This window comes from Bufo gargarizans, chromosome 2, assembly GCF_014858855.1.
Source record: "Bufo gargarizans isolate SCDJY-AF-19 chromosome 2, ASM1485885v1, whole genome shotgun sequence".
Taxonomy (NCBI): domain Eukaryota; kingdom Metazoa; phylum Chordata; class Amphibia; order Anura; family Bufonidae; genus Bufo; species Bufo gargarizans.
Genome location: NC_058081.1, coordinates 103,231,895 through 103,247,547, shown reverse-complemented (window position 1 = coordinate 103,247,547; position 15,653 = coordinate 103,231,895). Strand labels below are relative to the sequence as shown.

The window sequence follows — 15,653 nt, the reverse complement described above, 5'->3', positions numbered from 1 at the left end:
TCAGCTCCTCCTGCTCTAGCACATGCTGCCTGTAGCTTACTTTGCATTTTCATGGTGACAGGATCTCTTTAAAAGGGGTTGTACCCAATGTTCAAGTCATCCCCTAGCCACAGAATAGGGGATAACTAACTGATTAGTGGAAGTCCAACTGCTGGGTCCCCCACCAATCATGAGAACGGGGGCCCTGTTCCCCTGTGCCGATTGAGCAGCAGGCCGCACTTGTGCCCTGCCACTCCATTTATTCGCTATGGGTACGCCATAAATAGCCAAGTGCTCTACGGGGCTATCTCCGGCAGTCCCATAATGAATGTAGTGGCAGGGTGCATGTGTGGCCGGCCGCTCAATTAGGACGGGGAATGGGACCCCTATTCTCAGGATCAGTGACCAATCCTGTGGACAGGGGATAACTAAAAATTTGGCACAACCCCTTTAATTACTGTACAGGAAAATACATCTGAATAAGGCTACTTTCACACTAGCGTTCGGAGCTCCGCTTGTGAGTTCCGTTCAAAGGCTCTCACAAGCGGCCCCGAACGGATCCGTATAGCCCTAATGCATTCTGAGTGGATGCGGATCCGCTCAGAATGCATCAGTCTGGCACCGTTTGTCCTCCGCTCCGCTCAGCAGACGGACACCTGAACGCTGCTTGCAGCGTTCGGGTGTCCACCTAGCCGTGCAGAGGCAAACGGATCCGTCCAGACTTACAATGTAAGTCAATGGGGACGGATCAGTTTGAAAATTGAGCCATATTGTGTCAACTTTAAACGGATCCGTCCCCCATTGACTTTCAATGTAAGTCCAAAGGGATCCGTTTGCATTATCATGAACAAAAAAAAAAATTTTTTTTTTGTTTTTGTTCATGGTAATGCGAACGGATCAGTTCTGAACGGATCTAAGCGTTTGCATTATAGGTGCGGATCTGTCTGTGCAGATACCAGACGGATCTGCACCTAAACGCAGGTGTAAAAGTAGCCTAAGTGAGCAGCTCAGCACACAGTCTAGTGGCCGCGCAAGGGTACTGCAGCTCAATTTTCTTTCAAATGAATGGGAGATGCGCTGCAGTATGCCGACACAGGAAACTACACCGTGTACGGAGCCTTCCGATTCTGCTCTGTACACGGTGCTGCCTGAAACTGCCAATCAGTGAGGGTGCTGGGTGTTGAACCTCTGCCAATCTGCAATTGATGATCTTTACCGCAAGTCCTACTCGTCTTACCGATCCCCCATTGCTCCCCCAGACATGTGACCACTTCAGCAAATCACTGGCGTTGGCAGTTCACCGATACAGTCAGCGATTGGACACAGCAGTCAGAACATCATCACTGGAGGAGGAAGTACAGACCTGCGGGAAGCAATGAAACAGGTGCAGTGGGGAATCGGGAAGGAGCGTATTACTTATTTTATCATTTTCTAAAACATTATAAGCAGTTTTGTGAAGAAAAAAAAGTTGACATGGCTAGACAGCCTGAGGCCTTCTTCTCAGGACAGTTACAAACAAGCCATAGACATCTGGAATCTATAGCTGAAGACAAAATAGGTAAGCCAGCAAAAAGTATGTAATCCATTTCACTTCAAGTAGGAGTCTATTGCCAAGTATCATCATCCTCGTATCGGGCAGTACAAGGGAAGATGGACACTCACCTTCTGAACCCAACACCTCAAGTCCACCTCTGCATCTATTGAAATGTAAAGCAATTTAAAGGGATTTTCTGAGATTCTGATCCTCTGAATGGGTCATCAACATCAGATCGGGCGCTGTCCGAACAGCTTACCAAGCACAGCACCATCTAGTGGATAATGGCTGTGGATGTGACTAAGCCGCGCCAATGCCATGTGACTGATGAATGTGACATCATTATTCATTGGTCTAGGAAAAGGCAGCGATGCGCACCAGGTAGTTGTCCCCGCTGATCTGACAGGTCATCAATATCAAAATCTCAGAAACCCCTTTAATGCTTCAGATACATCAGCGCTGAGAAATAATACACACACAAGAGGAACCTTTTTACTACCTTTATTAAGAAGGTCCCGGGCAGGTTGCTCTCCCACACTGCAGGGTAAGGACACCGGTATGAGGTCAAGTCGTAGGACAGTACCAATGCCCTGCCGGCCAGCTCACACACACACACACAAATGTACAAAATGTTAAAACAACCATTAACTTGTTTTTTTGATTTGGAAATTAAAGGTTAACAGAAAAAAAAAAAAGTCTTTAAAATGGGTATTTCCAGGGACAATGGAGTCCTGTCCGTCCACATCACAGTTCCGAAAAATGACAAAACAGGAAATATACAGAAAATCCTGTTTTTCAAAGTGTTCAATCGACTCTTTATTATATCTGTATCTGGAAACAAATTGTGCGACAACTGACATTACTGCAATTACAGCTTCCCCGGGGGTTGTCAGCCAGGTTTTCTGCCAAGCTATACAGTGATACATAACTATGAACAAGAGAACCAGGGGGCGACTCCTGAGGTAACTATAATGGCCGCCATATTTCACTTTTCCCAGTAAAACTCCAAATTTCTTACAGCAGGAAATGTCTTTTTTGTAAAAAATAAAATAAAATCACTTAATACGAAAGACAGACAATATTACATTTAAGATGCAGGAGTCATAGCTAGAGATTAGCGAATTTCATATTTTGAAAATCGTTCACGCTTCGTTTGGTGGTAAAAGCCTTTAGAGGCATTCCGTTATTCATTCCGTCATAATAGAAGTCTATGGGCTGCAAAACGGATCCAGGACCACCAAACAAAGCGTGGACGAATTTCATAACATGGAATTCGCTCATCTCTAGTCATAGCATCCTAGAAAACAAGGCATATGATGAAGTCTTTGCATAAAAGATGTGTTTGCGCTTCCATCGTTGTGGGTCCATTTGCTTTACCGGTATGTAGCCTGTCAGTTTGCGGCAAACCAACAGCGAAATATGCATAAGGGCCTAAACTATAACTGAGGTGAACAGCTGAGGCCAGTAGGTGGCTCCACTGAGCACAGGTGTCAGATCAAATTTGAACTCAGTAACTCACAGCTTGGCCTTTCCTTCAGTTGTAAAGGAAAAAATAAAATAAAAAATAATAGAACCCAACCAAACGGAGGTGTGGGTTCCGCAAAATTACCACAGAGAAGAACACGGAGCTCAGATTAAGTCTTGTGTGCAAGTGCCAGTCAAATGTACAGATGTGAACAGAGCAAGCTGGGCACAGGGCTCCAGAACTAGAATAGCCTATATCCACTAAGGGGGACAGAACCACGTTATCAATTTGATTCCTTTTTTAAGTATTAGATTTCTAAATTCCTTCCTATTCATGCACTGGGATAAAAAAAACAAATCTAACCAAACCGCTTGTGCCACCCCAGCCCCTACGGTGAATAGAAATAATGCCCTCTGTAGGCGTTTTCTGTACAAGAACCGGATGATGGTGATGGTCCATAAAGGTAAATCAGCCGGCAGCAATACCCTTAGTAACCTTCAATGATATGCAGAATTTGTGAAAAGTGCAGGATCTGCTTGAAGAACATACGTGTTACACAGGACAGTGTGTGAGTCTATTTACACCAATTACATACAAAATACAAATATCTTATAAATATATCTGCAGTGAGACTGGTACTTGGCGACACTGCTTACACTAGGAAGATTGGACGCTTCTTCAGAAACTTCCTACGATATGCTCCTTCAAGAACCGGTCAAAGAAATCCCATAAGGTTGGACCTGCATCAGAAAAGTCAGAATCCATAGTATAATGTACTGGGAGAGTAGAAATCAAATCCTAATGTCTCTCCAACGATGTAATTATGCGCGCAGCAGATCCTCCACAGGCAGCGTTCCTGGGAAGAAGATATGTATATGACAGTCATCAATATCCAGGTACGTTTGGGCAGTTTGTTTGTGAATTTGCAAAAACTTCCAGCCAAAAAGTTCATATTTACAGCCCGAGGGAAACCAAATGATCAAAGAGTCAATCAATGATGAAGCTCAACTCCCACGGCCATGAGGAGACTGTGTGGTGGCCTTTGTAGGTGTGGCTCTACTGTAACCATGTAATGCCCCATCCAAAAAAGTAAGGGGCATGCGAGTATAGAACAGGTCTGATACTCCCCTGCACCAGTATGAACACCTGTTCCTGGTCTTTGAGCCTCCTTGTACAGTACAAATTATTAGACTAGAGAAAGACCCCAGCACTTGGCACTTTTGACTCCATTCTTCAGTTTATCCAGGCCACAGGTTACAGGGTCTCACCAAAATGATCTTTTCTGTATTCGGCTGCATCCACTTGCCCGTCATTTTCATCATCTAAAGATAGAAAGAAAAAGTTATTTCCTTGCAATAAATGACAAGCTTTAAAATGCAAAAGCCACGCATGCAATAAAATAAAGCAATCAGCCAGGCAGCATGCACATACTGAAGGTTTAAGTTCGTTGAGGTATGTGGGCAACTTTACCGGACCTCCAAGCTCCTATGAGGACTACCATAATCAACAACGAGGAGAATGATGGAGGGCCAGCAGAGATTATGCCCCTTCCAATTTACAATGCGTCTGTGGGATTTAAAAATTGCCCCTGGGATAGACTACAGAACAGGATCGCCCTAACACCTACCACACCTAGCCTACCTGGGCTTCAATATATTGCTTGCACACACAAAAAAAAAAAAAATAATGTGCTCCCAAATATAATTTCCAACCATGCAGTTGTTCTGTCACCTTTATCCTAGAGACACCTAGTTCATAAAGATGTTATTTAAAACAACTACCATCCATATGTTCCATCAACCACAGAGAGTGACATGGTCATCCATTCATGTACCACCACCACCACTACTGGAGAAATGTATGAAGAGACTCAGATGTTCTAACCTGGGTTCCAGGAACTGGACCCCAAGCAATCTTCAGAGAAAGGGTTGTCTTTGTTAGACAACCCCTTTAACATATTTTACCAGACCCCCCAATCTTTGTAGGTCAGTGTTTAACTATTACAATAGCATGCCCTCTAATAAGTAGTTGTCCAACCTAGGAAATTACAATCCCAATGGTCCGAGCTGGTTCCCAATTAAAAAAAATATATATCTACTCAACCGTCCGCAGAACCACCATTCCCACACAGCTGCCCTGTTTTTTGCCTGCTTCTGGTCTCCAATGGACCGGAAGGGACATGGTTCCATGACCAACTGTGGACAGGTGTTTAATATTATTTTTTTTTTTATTAGGCACCGGTTCTAATCACTGGGGCTGTTGGCTCCTAGGCTGGACAACCTTTAATCTGCATCCCATGCATGTGAATAGATCTTCTGCAACTCTGTTCACATGCATCGAAAAATATCTGCATACATTTCTGACAGAAAGGTGGGAAACAAATCAGCTCTGGAAATCCATAATGATGTCACTTATATCAAATGAAAACACCAAGATCAGCATCACCAAATGACAAATCGGGCTAATCCTTGCATGAGGGTGCTGTGGGTCTGCTGCACAACCAGAGTAGAAATCAAAGGGTACAGCCTCCAAAATGTTGGATTTTAATCCAATAGGTGAACATACCCTACATATTCTGGCTTGCCATTCTTCAATCCTAATATTTTGTGGCAAATTTCCAAGGAAAGAGCACAAATCGAGAGTACAGTATTTGGAATACGCCCCCATCCCTGCCTATCATTTATCCAAAAAGGGGCTTACTGCACTGTTCAGAAAGTGACCAAAGCAGAACAACCCTAGTAAAATAAAATCTCTGTGGAGCTGTAAAAACCATGGTCTACTGAACACTACTAGTAGATAAAAGGCCTTCTTCTCAGGACAGTTACAAACAAGCCATAGCCATCTGGAATCTATAGCTGAATACAAAATAGACAAAATATTTCAGGCTTCTTTTAAAAAAAAAAATATCTCCGCACCATCGGCTGTGTTGATGGAGAAAGAAGTATGGTCTTAGACATCATCTCTCTAGCCACTCTCTGAGGAAAGGATTTCTAGATAGCCAGGGTACAGAACAAGACTTGTCTCACGTACACCAATCATTCAAAATTTCTAAGCCTGACCCGGCATGTTTGCCAAAATTGTGAATGAGTGAGAACAGGAGTTTTGCTCTATACACATCTCCTGCAGTTAGTGGTTGGACACAAATGCCAATAATACCCTACCGGGCACCAGATGGGGTGCCCATATTTACCATCCACACTTGACTTTCATTCCAGCCTCAAGTTACCGAACAGGTGATGCGGCCAGTATTACATAGTATTACATAAGTGATGTCATTATTTTTAGTGCGTCAGGAATTGTTGAGGATACCTGAGAACCTCTGACTTAGAAGACTTGTGGGGTCTTGATCATTACATGTAAATTTTAAAGTCATTGTCTGGGATTACACATGAATTGTCTAAATAGCAGTAAATGTGATAAAATTATAAAACAAAATACCCAATACTGGTGAATCCCCCAGAGTTTCAGCACCATCAATTTTTGTGGCCCCCCGTTGGTCTTTTACTTTGCTGCAGCAATGATGGTCTTATATATCCATGTGACTGCTGCAGCCAATCACTGGCCTCGATGGTCTTATGCCATATATGCTGGCCTCACTAGAGTCCAGTGATTGTCTGCAGCGGTCACATGGATATATGGCACGTAAATGAAGACAGTGAGGAGCGCCGAAGCATCAGTGTATTGGTTAATTATTTTTTTTTTTTAAACATACCGTATTTACTGCTGCTAGCCCCCAAAAAAATGTAATCCCAAACAAACCCTTCAATATCCTCTCTCAATATGGACCCAGGGCTAAAAGTCAACTGGAACAAGTCCAGGATGATACTGTTCAATAGATCTGAAGGAGACAAATGGTATAATGTACCCCGACAGCCAAATAGGTCTTTTGGAGCATCTGATGAACACCTGGCCCATGTTAGGCTGTACAGAAAATAAGACAGGAGAAATGACATCATCCCTCCCCTTCCCAAATATATCCATAAAGCACCAGACAAAAAGGTCCTTCCACAGAAAATAGTTCACACAGTTCAGTCTATAATGGGAAGGATATGTGGGCGTGGGGGGGGAACTAGCCTTCGGCTATGGAAAAACTACATTGCTAAATGATAATTTTCTTCTATGTTCCACAGATTAATATTCTAGACCAGCGGTTCTCAACCTAGGGGTAACTGCTTTAGAAAGGTTGAGAAGCACTGTTCTAGACAGACTGATATTCTACATAAGTGCATCTCTCCACAAATGCTGAACCTCTGACTATTATATGTGACAGGCAACCCTGTTAAGGTCCTTCGACGCAGAAGATTGGCTGCTGAGCTCATTGCAGGGGGCCGGGTTATACAGAGACCGGAATGGGAACTGGTAAGCGCCAGGGGAGATATGTACAGTCAGGTCCATAAATATTGGGACATCGACACAATTCTAAAAATTTTGGCTCTATACACCACCACAATGGATTTGAAATGAAACAAACAAGATGTGCTTTAACTGCAGATGGTCAGCTTTAATTTGAGGGTATTTACATCCAAATCAGGTGAACGTTGCAGGAATTACAACAGTTTGCATATGTGCCTCCCACTTGTTAAAGGATAACTGTCACATTTAGACCCTAATTTCAATTTTCATATATGTAGTTACTAATAACATGATATTCCAGAATCAGTTTCTATTAGACTGACTTACCCCATATTTAACAAGATTCAGCCCTTAGCAACCAGTCTGCATAAAACTGCAATCTCACTATTCAGTTAAGATGGCCGCCACTGCCCTCACCCCGAGGCTAATCCCGCCTGCCCTCACTAGCCAGTAACAATAGCGCCCCAAAAGTGTCAGTAACCAGAGCCCTCCCCCTCCCCCTCCAAAGGGTTAATCTTTTGCAGCACAAAGGGGTCCTCTTACCACATGTTGCTTTCATTTATACACTGAGCAGACGGCAGATCTCCCTTCCCTGCTCTGCGCTGCTCCAACTCTGCATTCTCCAGCTCTGCTGAGTGAGGGAGCGTCTGCCAAGCGCAGGGACAGGGAGAAGTGCACACAGCCCAGGCACTGTTATCAGCTGCTGGGGAGGACCTGGCTTTAATCATTTACTTACAGTCCCTAGCTGTCAGTAATGTGAGCCTGAACGCTGAGTGCACCGTCTATCTGTGTAGACGGACCATGCCTAGCAACCCTATTTTAAGCACAGGTAAAAATAGGCAGTACAGGGAACAAAAATGTGGAATTAAGGGGTAATTGAATACACAGTGAAAAGTTGAAATAGGGCCACCAAGGAGATATTAATCACCACAATCCAATACTCAAAAAAATAAATAGAAAAAACACGACAGTTATCCTTTAAGGAACCAAAATTAATGGGACAATTGGCTTCTCAGCTGTTCCATGGCCAGGTGTGTGTTATTCCCTCATTATCCCAATTACAATGAGCAGATAAAAGGTCCAGAGTTTATTTCAAGCGTGCTATTTGCATTTGGAATCTGTTGCTGTCAACTCTCAAGATGAGATCCAAAGAGCTGTCACTATCAGTGAAGCAAGCCATCATTAGGCTGAAAAAACAAAAACAAACCCATCAGAGAGATAGCAAAAACATTAGGCGTGGCCAAAACAACTGTTTGGAACATTCTTAAAAAGAAAGAGTGCACCGGTGAGCTCAGCAACACCAAAAGACCCAGAAGACCACGGAAAACAACTGTGGTAGATGACCAAAGAATTATTTCCCTGGTGAGGAAAACACCCTTCACAACAGTTGGCCAGATCAAGAACACTCTCCAGGAGCTAGGTGTATAGGTCCTTCTAAAAAAATTAGCATATTGTGATAAAGTTCATTATTTTCTGTAATGTACTGATAAACATTAGACTTTCATATATTTTAGATTCATTACACACCAACTGAAGTAGTTCAAGCCTTTTATTGTTTTAATATTGATGATTTTGGCATACAGCTCATGAAAACCCAAAATTCCTATCTCAAAAAATTAGCATATTTCATCCGACCAATAAAAGAAAAGTGTTTTTAATACAAAAAAAGTCAACCTTCAAATAATTATGTTCAGTTATGCACTCAATACTTGGTCGGGAATCCTTTTGCAGAAATGACTGCTTCAATGCGGCGTGGCATGGAGGCAATCAGCCTGTGGCACTGCTGAGGTGTTATGGAGGCCCAGGATGCTTCGATAGCGGCCTTAAGCTCATCCAGAGTGTTGGGTCTTGCGTCTCTCAACTTTCTCTTCCCAATATCCCACAGATTCTCTATGGGGTTCAGGTCAGGAGAGTTGGCAGGCCAATTGAGCACAGTAATACCATGGTCAGTAAACCATTTACCAGTGGTTTTGGCACTGTGAGCAGGTGCCAGGTCGTGCTGAAAAATGAAATCTTCATCTCCATAAAGCTTTTCAGCAGATGGAAGCATAAAGTGCTCCAAAATCTCCTGATAGCTAGCTGCATTGACCCTGCCCTTGATAAAACACAGTAGACCAACACCAGCAGCTGACATGGCACCCCAGACCATCACTGACTGTGGGTACTTGACACTGGACTTCAGGCATTTTGGCATTTCCCTCTCCCCAGTCTTCCTCCAGACTCTGGCACCTTGATTTCCGAATGACATGCAACAGTCCAGTGCTGCTTCTCTGTAGCCTAGGTCAGGCGCTTCTGCCGCTGTTTCTGGTTCAAAAGTGGCTTGACCTGGGGAATGCGGCACCTGTAGCCCATTTCCTGCACACGCCTGTACACGGTGGCTCTGGATGTTTCTACTCCAGACTCAGTCCACTGCTTCCGCAGGTCCCCCAAGGTCTGGAATCGGTCCTTCTCCACAATCTTCCTCAGGGTCCGGTCACCTCTTCTCGTTGTGCAGCGTTTTCTGCCACACTTTTCTTCCCCTTCCCACTGAGGTGCCTTGATACAGCACTCTGGGAACAGCCTATTCGTTCAGAAATGTCTTTCTGTGTCTTACCCTCTTGCTTGAGGGTGTCAATGATGGCCTTCTGGACAGCAGTCAGGTCGGCAGTCTTACCCATGATTGCGGTTTTGAGTAATGAACCAGGCTGGGAGTTTTTAAAAGCCTCAGGAATCTTTTGCAGGTGTTTAGAGTTAATTAGTTGATTCAGATGATTAGGTTAATAGCTCGTTTAAAGAACCTTTTCATGATATGCTAATTTTTTGAGATAGGAATTTTGGGTTTTCATGAGCTGTATGCCAAAATCATCAATATTAAAACAATAAAAGGCTTGAACTACTTCAGTTGGTGTGTAATGAATCTAAAATATATGAAAGTCTAATGTTTATCAGTACATTACAGAAAATAATGAACTTTATCACAATATGCTAATTTTTAGAAGGACCTGTATGTGTGTCAAAGTCAACAATCAAGAGAAGACTTCACCAGAGTGAATACAGAGGGTTCACCACAAGATGTAAACCATTGGTGAGCCTCAAAAACACACATTTCTAGAACAACATCCTATGGACAGAGGAGACCAAGATCAACTTGTACCAGAGTGATGGGAAGAGAAGAGCATGGAGAAGGAAAGGAACTGCTCATGATCCTAAGCATACCACCTCATCAGTGAAGCATGGTGGTGGTAGTGTCATGGCGTGGGCATGTATGGCTGCCAATGGAACTGGTTCTCTTGTATTTATTGATTATGTGACTGCTGACAAAAGCAGCAGGATGAATTCTGAAGTGTTTTGGGCAATATTATCTGCTCATATTCAGCCAAATGCTTCAGAACTCCCTAGATGTCACTTCACAGTTCGCAGATGGACAATGACCCAAAGCATACTGCAAAAGCAACCAAAGAGTTTTTTAAGGGAAAGAAGTGGAATGTTATGCGAATGGCCAAGTCAATCACCGGACCTGAATCTGATTGAGCATGCATTTCACTTGCTGAAGACAAAACTGAAGGGAAAATGCCCTAAGAACAAGCAGGAACTGAAGACAGTTGCAGTATAGGCCTGGCAGAGCATCACCAGGGATGAAACCCAGAGTCTGGTGAAGGATTTGCAACCAAGTATTAAAAAGTGAAAGTTTGATTTATGATTATTATTATTATGTCCCATTACTTTTGGTCCCTTACCAAGTGGGAGGCACATATGCAAACTGTTGTAATTCCTACACCGTTCACCTGATTTGGATGTAAATACCCTCAAATTAAAGCTGACAGTCTGCAGGTAAAGCACATCTTGTTCATTTCAAATCCATTGTGGTGGTGTACAGAGCCAAAAATGTTAGAATTGTGTCGATGTCCCAATATTTATGGACCTGACTGTATATATATGCTTTATTTTTATTTTTTTAAGTTTTTTTTTTCCCCATTTAGGATTTGCGACCAATTCATGGCAAAATTTTCAACAATTGGCTTTCATTCAGGAAATTAACATGCTGTGGATATACAAAGCTGGTCATTTTCCACATGGGAAATATATGTAGCACGTAGACAAGATGTGCACATAACTCATTCACCTTGCTGTTAGTATAATGCGCTAGAGATTTTCCATCCACAAATGGGCAGCAATTCGGCTACGTGTGGACAAGCCCTTAATCTATTTTTGTAAATTTGTGGGATTCTTGATAGAATTACGTACAGCATCCGGACTCTCTCCCCCTCTCTTCCTCATCATGACTAGGACCTAAATCAATGGGGTATGCTAAGGGGTTTTCCCATCACATACAATGCAGGCATAGAACTAGGATATACCTCCACTGTCTGATAGGTGTGGGTCCCAGAGGTGGCACCCGCACCCACACAGAGAACGGAGCAGGGAAAGGTGGTCGAGGGCGCTCTGCACCCATCAGACAATGGGGGCATATCCTAGTGATCTGCCCTCATTGTCTGTGATTTCACAAATATCAGATCAGTGGAGGTCCAACACCCAGCACCCCCATCATCATTGTTTCTGGTGGGTTCACAAAGCAGTTAGAGTGGACAGAGCTGGAGGCACAAAGTTCCATCCACTGGGGTACTGCGGCTCAGTTCCTAGTCACGTGAATGGGATCTGAGCTGCAGTGTCCTGGTGCCGGAGGAATCTACAAAGTGCACAGAGCCTTCCATCCAATGTACAGTTTCCAGCACTGGCCCAAAACAGCTAATCTCTCACCAATCTGATCATGATGACCTATCCTGGAGGATAAGTATCAAAATCTAAATTCTGTAAAACTATTTTGAATGGCCAATACATGGAGTCCTGATGTAAAATAGACAACCTTTTTGAAGGACATCTGTCAGCAGATTGGTACCCATGACTCTGGCTGACCTGTTACATGTGCGCTTGGCAGCTGAAGGCATCTGTGTTGGTCCCATGTTCATATGTGTCCGCATTGCTGAGAAAAATGATGTTTTACTTCATGTAAAGGGGAGCAACGAGGGCGTTGTCATTACACCTAGAGGCTCTGCTCTCTCTGCAACTGCCGCGTTCTCTGTACCTTCAGTGACAGGACCAGGCACTATAAATCTCATCACGCCTAGCCCTGACCTCTCCAAAAGTCAAAGTGCAGAGGGGTTTTCCTGTTGCAGAGAGAGCAGAGTCCTCTAGGTGTAATGGTAACGCCCCTGTTGCTCCTATATCTCATTTGCATATACTAAAACAATTTTTCTCAGCAATGTGGACACATATGAACATGGGACCAACACAGATGCCTTCAGCTGCCAAGCGCACATGTAACAGGTCAGCCAGTGTCATAGGTACAAATCTGCTGACAGGTGCCCTTTAAAGGAGTCCCAGTACACCATGCCTTTGGATTGTATTTACCATGCAGGCTGGACAAATCCCAGCAGCCATGGAGCCAATGCATAGAAAATGCCATTAGTGATTTGTGGGGTTTTTGGTTCTACTTATTTCTGTGCCCCTAAAGTCCACTTTCCTCTTGGAGTGGTCTAAGGGTCCTAAAGTGTAAATGAACTAGGCCAGGGATCAACAACCTTCAGCAATCCAGCTGCTGTGAAACTACAACTCCCAGCATGCTCACTTACTTGGCAGTTCTTGTAACTCCATAGAAGTAAAAAGGAGGATTCTGGGAGTTGTAGTTTCAGAACAGCTGGAGTGCCGGAGGCTGCCGATCCCTGAACTAGGCAAATAGTCAATTTGTCACATGCATTAGGATAAGTCTTCAGACCCATGACCATGCACACACTTTTCAGCGGCACGAGCGACACTAGGTAACATGATTAGCAACAAAGGCAGATGCCCCCTGCTGGTTATAATGAATGCAAAGAAGGATGAAATGGCTGTGACACCACAAACGGCACAAAGCCATGACCGCTGCCGGTGAGCAAAATGCAACAGACGTAGATTAGGAATAATATGGAAAACATGCAGACTAGTACTAAACGCACAGAGCATCCCACCTCATAGTAAAACCTATAGTGGAGAATTCATGCACAGAAATCGGGCATGCAGAAGGAAGCCCAGCACCCCACAGTCAGCGAATGTCTCCGGCAATAAATGTACTGAAAGCCATTGCTGGAGACACGTGACTGGGATAATCCAGAGCTGGACTGTGAAGAACGAGCCCAGGCTCACCTTGTACATCTTCTTCTCCCCCATCACCATCCTCTTCCTCATTGTAGGCCAGCTCTGCCTGCTTGTCTGCCTCGTACTCACCCACGTTACCATCATCCCCGTTATAATCTGCCACTTTAGAACCATGTTGAGCATCTACAGGAGACTCATTCTCATCAAAAAACCGACCTGGGAAGTCGGAGAGTGGGAAGAAGCAGAAAAGGGATAGAAGAGCAGGAGAGAAGGAAGGAAAAAGGGAGAGAATTAGGAAACATCAGTACAGACAGGACAGGACTTCACCTGAAGATCACTGCAAATGTGAAATGATGAGCCAGTAAAGTGAAGAACAGGAGATCCATAGCAGCTTTTCATACTAGAAAGAGGAATGGTCTGACGTAGGGAGGGGGACGACAGTATGTATGGTGATAGGATACATATAGAATAATACAGAGGTATCAATTACACAAAAAGTGATCAGCCATGTTCAGAAAACAAAAAAAGTTATAGCAACATCATCTGAAACAGCAGGGCAGTCATTTATAGATGGGGGGGGGGGGGGTACATGCATAGTAAATTAACAAGGGCATTAGGCCTAGCAGATTGTCAAAAATGACTGTAAAAACTACTGAGAGAAAAAAAAAAAAGGGACAGACTGTCACCGGGAAATTCACCAATAAGCCAGGGAAACAATGAAAGGTTAGCTAGCGAATCATTGTCTCACTCTGGTTAAAAAGTACTATTAATAGATATGCAAATGAGTAGTTTAGTGCACTGAGGGCTGGCCCAAAACCACTCTGTGCACCCTTGCTCCTCCTGCTTCATTTGTCAGTCCTGATTAGCAGGGCCAGGCAAAATGAGAATGCTTGAACCTAGCCCTGTCAATCAAGATGAGGGAGAGGCTGGCAGAGGAAGCAGGAGGCGCATGTGGACCCACCTTCGCTGCACATAAAGGGGTATCATCTCAAACGTTGATCTCCCATCAATCTCAGATAAGTGCGAGTCCCACCTCTTGGACCCACTCCCATCTCTGTAACAGGGTCCCCGAAGTAAAAAAAAAAAAAAAAAAAAAAGAGCTTGGGAATTCCAAAAATATCCGAGTTGGTGAGCTCAGCTATTCTTGGAAGTCCCATAGTGGTGAATGGAGAGAGCCCTGCTCCTGCACAGCCACCTGTTTGTTCACCTCTATGGGACTGTCGGAAATAGGTGAGCCACAACTCCCATATTGGCGAAGGGAGGGTGGCCAAGCTCGGGCAATGTTCTCTCTTTCGTTTTGAAGATAAGAGTAGGTCCCAGAGTTGGGACCTGCACCTATCTGACACTGATGGCATATCCTAGAGACATGTCTAAGATGGGAATACCTCTAAGTGCACCAAAGGTGGGTCCTCTAGGTCCTCCTGCTTCCTCTTCCAGCCCCTCCCATACCTTGATCAACAAGACCAGCTTCCTACAAACTCATCTTGCCTTTCCCTGCTAATCAGGAAGGAGAGGGAGGGGCTGGCGAAGGTAGCAGGAGGAGCAAGGGTGCACAGAGGTGTTTTGGACCTCAGGATCGGTCATCATTATCACATCGGTGCCAGCACCCCCACTGATCAAGGCCAAGGCAGGCTCCCAGTAGCTCACCAAGCACAATGCCGTACATCGTATAGCAGCTGTGCTTGGTATCGTGCTCAGTCCCGCTCACTTCAATGGGGCTGAGCTGCAACTAAGCCATGTGACCGATGTACAGTGACATCACATGGCCTGGGAAGAGGCTGCGGCACTCACGGACCACCTGGCCTCTCCTAACAGCTGATTGGGTGATCTGATATTGATGACATATCCTGAGGATAGATCATCAATATTATTTCCATTTCCAGGATAACCCCTTTAACTGCTCATTTGCTTATGGTTATATTGATTTTATTTTTCTCCAGAATGAAGCAGCGGATCGCTAAGTGAAAGGTATCATTACATTCATCTGAGCTAGACCTACAAGATGATGTGCCTGGTTTAACAGTGAATTTCGTGGTGACACACTGCCTTTAAGGAGATCTACTTGGAAGCCACTGAGCATAGTGCGCTCCTATACAAGCCAACATAATATTTGTATCAGAATCCCCTCTATACAGGCAGGAGGGACTCCAATTGTAAGCCTGTGGGACACAAGGACATTAAATTCCCTTCTGTAGGGGTAACTTGGAGCTC

The 15,653-nt window shown here is 44.2% G+C and overlaps 1 protein-coding gene across 3 annotated transcripts in view; it reads right to left on the bottom strand.

The window, feature by feature from the left end:
• Positions 1 to 1,999: 1,999 nt before the first annotated feature.
• The window catches only part of GOLM2 (golgi membrane protein 2), a 64,886-nt gene continuing 51,232 nt past the window's right edge, over positions 2,000 to 15,653 (bottom strand). The window contains exons 9-10 of one of the 3 annotated variants that reach the window (XM_044279338.1): positions 13,491 to 13,658; positions 2,000 to 4,300 (exon numbers count right to left, since the gene is read on the bottom strand). In XM_044279338.1, the coding sequence (XP_044135273.1) occupies positions 4,233 to 4,300; positions 13,491 to 13,658 (236 nt within the window). In that variant the 3' untranslated portion in view covers positions 2,000 to 4,232. The remainder of the gene's footprint in view (positions 4,301 to 13,490; positions 13,659 to 15,653) is intronic. The other 2 variants (XM_044279339.1, XM_044279340.1) reach the window with 2 other exon arrangements.